Here is a 7109-nt window from a genome sequence, read left to right on the forward strand (position 1 = left end):
CTAGATAGATAGAGAGAGAGAGAGAGAGAGAGAGAGAGAGAGAGAGAGAGAGAAAGGGATGAAAAGGCCTATATAAGAAGGAGATCATTTAATAAATACTCACCGTAGGCTAACTTGTATAATAAAAAATACCCCCGTCGCTCAGCTAATGGCTATGAGGCGCGTGTACCTGAATTATTTATTATTGATTGTATCTCCTAACTTAGAAACATGTAATGCTAAGCTGTCAATAAAGGCTTATAACAATCTGTAGGTCTTTTCTTGTACTCAGATTCATGCAAGAACAAATTGTTACTTACTTACTTTATTTTTTTATCATCTGTTGCCTTTAAGCGTCGAGGGGAGATGCAGTTTTCTATGGAAGGCCAGCTCTGCAGCTCTTTCAGTTGTGATATCAATTTATGTTTTCTCAGGGTTTCCTTGACAACCTCAGTCTACCTTAAATTGTTACTAATATTCAGTAATGCAGTCTTTTCTTCTGCTTATTACGAATATTTTGTATTCTTTCCAGTGTAAAAGATTTGAACACTTTTCTTTCTCCAAAGATAACCAAATTATAATTTCAATAGCCGTGCGTTTTGTTATTGGTGGATTAAATAATACATGTAGGCCTAATAATAAGCGCAATAAAAGAGGTTACCTTGTTCTGATTAATGTAAACAGTTTGGCTTTAGCTATATATTGACCCCTATGACCAAGCTGCTCAGCTTTTGGCAGACTCAACAGTCTTTTCAGTCAATTTATTTATTGTACCCTTTTAAATTGGATATGAACCTATATAAACAGTGAAAAGATGCTGCCAGATATCTGAAAAGTTTGTAAACTGCGTAGACTACCATCCAAAACTTTACCACGCTACAAGACAAGAAGCTCTATCGCAGAGCAATCGTTTGATATTTTTGTGTATTTTGAAGGGATAGTCTTTATTCTCGTATTGTGCCAATAGATCTTGTGCTATATCTAACGTTTGATTTTGTTTTTGAACACCTTTTCATCATGTCTGATGATGACGAGCCTACCGGTTTCATCAAAAGGCAGAAAGTTATTCACTATGGCAGTCTCGAGGATCGTGAAAAGTCCAGGCTCGCTGCCGGGGACGCGAAGGCGGGTAACGCAACCTCACGTAGTTTGATCGAAGCAGGGAAGGAAGCAGGTCATATAAACATCACAGATGGTAAGTAGCTATGGTTATTATAGGCCTACGCAATAATAATGTCATGGAGAAAGTTGAAGTGTGGTATAAACTTCAAAGGATAGAAATTCTGGATTTCCCACCTTGTTCACGACTCCGATTGAGATTGGCATGGTGTAGTGTATGATAATTCTATGATTAGGCCCTGCCCTAGCGGCGGTACTCCTCCTGTAGCCTACAGTTGCAGTCCCATTTGCACTAAATCACACTAGGCCTAGCACAGAGTACTGGATATCGATACTGGTTTTAATATTCGGTATCAACAATGCATATCGGCTCACGCATCAAAAAGTAATCATTTAGATCTAGAACCAGAAGTAATAGTCTGTACTGTGGGGTAAAAACTGGTATTCCCCAAACGGTACTGCAATTGCACACGAGTGCCCTAGTGGCTAGCCTAGAACGGAATCATATAGAGTGTGGATTGTTGTACACTTAACTTAGAGGTAACTAGATCTAGATCTAGCTTAGAAAGGTTAAAGGGAAGGACTTCCATAACGAGCGACCACCCCATCAAACACAAATAAAGAAGAGGCCTAGACATAACCCTACCCCTAACCCTAACCCTTACCCTAACCCTAACCCTACCCTTACCCCTACCCCTACCCCAAGCCCTCAGTTCTGCTCTGTCTCATAGTGGTCGCTCGTTACGGAAGTCCTCCCGGTTAAAGTCAGGTCCACAATACAACATTTTAAAATCAAAGTGGCTTTTCGGACTCGAATTTGAACAGCGTCACATGGCTATTCGAACTCAAACTCCAATACTGTAGAAGGATTGTTGCTTGTTCTAACACTATCGTATCAGAATATAATGTATTGTTTTGTCCCTATTTTATTTGAACATCATGTAAAGTATGCTGTTGGTAAAGCTCTTCCTTTAGACCACTGTTACTTTGAATGACTGACTTTTGTTCCCTTTGGAAAGGTTTTAACTTTCTCTTCATAGTTTCTGACTGGACTAATGATTTTGTCTTTCTCTTCAAATAAAGTGGGTTTAGACTACCTATTGATTGTCATCTTTGTTGTTCTGAAACTTTGATTTTCAATTTTTCTGTCACAACTTTGAGCTCAGATTGCCGTTTCCCTGTTTGCCTCTAAACTTTGTCTTAATTAAAAGGCATTTCAGATTTTGCAACTGTTGTTCACTTTTGACGTCGCTAGATCTAATACTTTTCTTTATTTGTGTAAAAAATTTGGGCCAGATCATACAAACCGAGGAAGGTCAAGGTCGAATTGCCTGTCCGCTTCACGCCCAGTACACCCCATGATTGCGTACGCTCATTGGAGTTTGAGTCCGAATAGCCACGGGAGGCTATTCAGACTCGAGTCCGAATAGCCGCAGCCGAGATAGCCTTTTTAAATTTATATTGTTCTGGAAAATAAATGATGTGATTTTCTCTCTAAATAATTTCTGCGTAAATGCAGGGTTAAGTTTTTTTTTTTTTTTAAGTAAAAAGTACAGAAAAATTAAAATATATACTAATACCACATTGGCCTTGTAATTGTAACTTTGTTTTCATTGAAGTTTTATATCAACATCAATACTAGCACTCATGAGGTGAATTTCTGGCTGCGATAGTCGAAGTGAGTACAATTGATTTTAACTAACATTATCACAAAATAATAATATTAGACTTCTCTTTATGAGAGAGACAGACTGAGAATAAAATATGAAAAATGAAAACTGGTCTGCAAGAGGGGCTTAAAGGGTGTGAAATATTTTGTGGTAACGTTATATTTTCATTCACTGCTTGATGTGGCATTACTTCCAGTTCTTGCATGATTTATGAATAATCACAATAAGAATTAACATTGTACTCTTTTTACAGGAAGTCATTTTGACTTGGAGGCCAGTGAATCTGCCATGCAAGCAGAGGCCTTGGCAGAATTTGAAAAGAGAAAACGGGCAAGTTTCTTTTCTTCTACAACTTTTGTGTTTCTTAGTCCCAGTGATGTTCTTGAAGTCCCACATGCATGTGTGTGTGTGTCTGTGTGTTATTATAAATTGCAGTGGAGATGTGTGGTTCATGTTTGATATTATCATGTCGTCACATACAACATGTTCTTCGCAGACTTGACTTCTCTTTCATTACTTCTGAACGATTCTTTTATAGTCACAGGGGAAGGGATCTGAAATAAGCATTTCTTATGTTGGACCCAAAATCCTTGTATGTTGACCGAGTTTTGAGATATGAAATTTTAGGCATATATCTGGTGAGTATTTGATTTAAGGAACAACATTACACCTCTTGATTGTGACCAGAATGTGCTGTTATTCTATTTGATTGTCGGATCAGGATTCTTCCCGCGGGGATTGGGGGGGGGGGGTCTTTTTGTTTTGGGGCTCAAGAAAAATGTGGCCAAACTTTTTATCAACTGTTCGTTAAGTCCAGAGTAGTTACCATGGAGATTTCATTTTTTCAATATATTGTTGTGAGTGGTTGGTGGGTGCTCTGGTGTGGTATGCTTCTTCTTTCCTGTCAAACATCTATCGTCCTTGATCGTCCCCTTCTTCATTTTTATGTTTGTTTCTCTCTTGTAACAGCTCTAATCTTCTGGCGCTCATATGACCTAATATAGTAGCGAACACCGAAAAACTTCTACTAAAACTAAAACTAACAGAACACCGTAAAACCTCTACTAAAACTAAAAACTAAATATATATTGTTTCCAGGCCAGAACGATTCAAGTCTCCACTGACGATACAGAAGTCAAGGCTAACTTACGTCAGATCGGAGAACCTATCTGTGAGTGATCAGTGTGCTGCTGTAGTTGTTACTAAGTATTGTATGAGTGATGTCACTGACTGCCAAAGGGGAAATGAGAGGAACAGTTTGTGCAGAGTTCTGGCTTAAAGAGAAGGACTTTTATTTAGATGTGATTAAAGCACTATGATTGGATGTCATGTTTTGAAGTTATGACTCTCCATTTTTGTGAAAGTTTTACAGTTGTAGCTGAGAAGTATGCTTCAAATTTTTCAGATAATTAGGAATTCTGGGTTGGATTTAGGTGTCATGTAATGTTGGATCAGAGATTTTAAGCCCTCTAAGGCTTTGTATTTGAGTTTAAATAGATTGTAAATATATTATTGAGTCTGAGAATTTAAAACCCTCTTCAACCCCCCCAGGGCGGTGCTACTGACTGGAGTGTCTTTAGGCCAGTCCCAAAGGGGGGACATTAACTGTGTTCTTATGCACAGTAGAATTGTAAATGGGCTGATCATCAATGTCATGCTCATAACTGCTTAAACTGCAATGGGGAACTACTGCTTTTTCTTCCCTAATCCTTACTATCGTCATTTTACCTCTATTTCTTTTGTATGTTTCTTGCACTCTTGTGACCCGCTATTTCCGGGGTGCCTTGATAGTCGAAGCAGACTTTGTGCTGTTGAAGCTAGAGAGGTGAGCAGAGTAAGCCTTATAATAATAAAATGAACGTTCATGTCCTCAGGTTTGTTTGGGGAGGGGCCTGCAGAAAGACGAGAACGGTTACGCAAACTTTTGGCAGAGCTGGGCGAGTCGGCGCTAAAAAAGAAAAAAGAAGAGAAACAGCGAGAGCTGAAAAAGAAAGCAGAGGTAAAGGATTTGATTTGATGGTAAATGTTTTATGATTACCCGATTTGGATCATTCAGGAGTCGGGTTTCTTTGAATTTGCCTGTCATGGCCAGCCTGGGATAAGTGGGATACAGTATCACAGCAGACAAATAGAGATACTCAATGAGGAAAAACTTCGCACGCTCTTATATAGAACTCGGGTCTTCTGCATGGAATGAACATGGGCCTACCCAAACAGTTCAGACATGTATGTGAGGCATTGTGATGGAATCTGGTGCTTGTCAAAATAATGAAATCGAAGAAACTGGCATTTTTATCTCCTGTTTGGCAATTTTAATCAAATTTTTGTTTTTAGGCTCAACACCTTTTATTTCCATCTAAAAACGCCTTTCCAAGTGAATTGTACTGAAAAACGTTGAGTAATGGCATAAAATTATAGAAGTTACCAAACTTTGGCGCCTTTTTCTCTATAATTTTACCTCTGAAGCCATGCTACCCTCACCTCCTTCAATTGCAAATATTTCGACCTCTATGCAAGATAAATGGGTTGGGGGTTTTTTTTTCATAGAAAGCAAGGCATATGAATAAGCTTTCACATGATACCAATAACTTCTCATGCCGAAAAATTGACGAGCGCCTGATTCCAACACGTCATGACACGTATGGATGCAAAAGGTTTCACTTTCTTGTCTCTACTGGATGCTGAAGGATTGTTGATGTTGTTAATCCTGTAGTCTTTGAGCTCATGCCCTTTGGCGTATCACCAAGTTAGAAAAAGAGGAGGTCTGCGGCATTTGTTCTTTGCCACAGTGTAGGATTTTGTCTGGGTTGATTCGGTTTGAGTGATAGTTTAGAGGTATGTGCTGTGTTCAGAGGTGGCATATCATAGTTTGTTTCATTCTGTTGAGGGATTTTACACTGTCGAATACTAAGGGATAAAAATCTCTGTTACCCCTGTACCTATGGGGTATTGACTGCTGAAAGTGTTAATAAAAACTACTGATTCTAGCTTGTTTTGATCTTCTATTTGTTTAAACTGTAATAGAAATAAGAATGCAGGTTCTTTGGCAGTTTGTTAGTTTGTTAACTTGACGGACAAGCAAGAATTTGCGGTGTGTGGAGGTCAGAATTTTTCTGATCTGTCCATGAATTTTTTTTTCTTTTCTTAGATCCTCCTTTCTCTATAAGGGGAATATGCTTTATTTTTAGAAATAGTCTGTGCAAAAAATCACTTCCCTATCATTAAGATTTGTGGTTCAGATTTTTCCTGTGTAATTCCTATTTCTCTTTCCCAGGACAACGTAACGTGGTATCATCAAGGCCCGCCCTCTCTGAAGGAAGCAAGAATGTGGATAGCACAGTACTCCATTCCAAGGTGATGAAAGAGAAAGAGAGTTATAACTTTGTGTATTGTTGTTACGTTGATTTTGTTTCTTTTTTATTGTGAACTTCAGACAAATAGTTTATAGTGAGTTTAACTCACTCTCCCATTTTCAAGGCGGTATCTCTCCTCAAAATGTAGGCTGCATGCTTTTTTCATACATTGAATAATAATGACAATAATATTAAATAATAAACAGCATTTGTGTAGCTCAAATTCCCGCTCAACAGCAAACTCCATGGGCTTTACAATTTATATCTTTACCCCAGCAGACCTGAAGGAAATTCTGAATCAATCTCAACCTCCTGGGAAGCATACAGTGTGTGGCTGTTATTGTGTCAGTGTGCTCATGTCAGCACAAATGAACTTCTGTATTTACTTATGGTCATCGTTTGAACTGTTGGAAGAGTTTGGTGCAGTTGAGTATCAGCGTAGTTATTCAGGAGCCTGTCCAAGAAGACCACCTGTTGTTGAGGACATTGTTCATTGTTTCAGGAAACAAAGTCCCTGCTTTCCGGACATGTTCATTAGTGCTCCGTTGCTCTCTCCAAAATGTTGCTGAGGGTCGTTCTACTGATTGTTCCAGTGCATATCTGGTTGAACGTTCTTCTGCTCTTTCCAGCTAGGATGCCAGATTTTCCACTTCCTTTTTGTATTCCCAAAACCATCATCCCCTCCACTGCAGTTCTGGCCTCTGCTTCCCTATCTTCCTCTTCAATCAGGTGGCGAGAGAGACATTTCAGGATCTCGACCTTGTTTGGTTGAACCGTGCTGTCAATTGAGCAGAGGTGGCCTCACCAGCCAGTTTGTCTGCTTTTTCATTTCCCTTAACGCCGGCATGGCCATGGCAGAAAATCTATGTGAGCAATCGTATTGGTGTTGCTTCAATCAGTTGAATCCATTCTGGTCTCAGGAAACCTTTTTGTAACCTTCTGAGGGTTCACATGGAATCTGTGATGACAACAGTTTGGGTTGAGGGGG

General features: G+C 39.1%; 1 protein-coding gene across 1 annotated transcript in view; it reads left to right on the top strand.

Annotated features, from left to right (window-relative positions):
• Positions 1-827: 827 nt before the first annotated feature.
• The window catches only part of LOC101845006 (U4/U6 small nuclear ribonucleoprotein Prp4), a gene marked incomplete in the record, with an annotated part of 20066 nt that continues 13784 nt past the window's right edge, over positions 828-7109 (top strand). Inside the window, 5 exon segments of the mRNA XM_013083816.2 lie at positions 828-1174; positions 3022-3098; positions 3867-3939; positions 4643-4767; positions 6043-6122. Coding sequence (XP_012939270.1) covers positions 997-1174; positions 3022-3098; positions 3867-3939; positions 4643-4767; positions 6043-6122 — 533 coding nt within the window.

Source organism: Aplysia californica, unplaced genomic scaffold (genome assembly GCF_000002075.1).
Source record: "Aplysia californica isolate F4 #8 unplaced genomic scaffold, AplCal3.0 scaffold00255, whole genome shotgun sequence".
Taxonomy (NCBI): Eukaryota; Metazoa; Mollusca; class Gastropoda; order Aplysiida; family Aplysiidae; genus Aplysia; species Aplysia californica.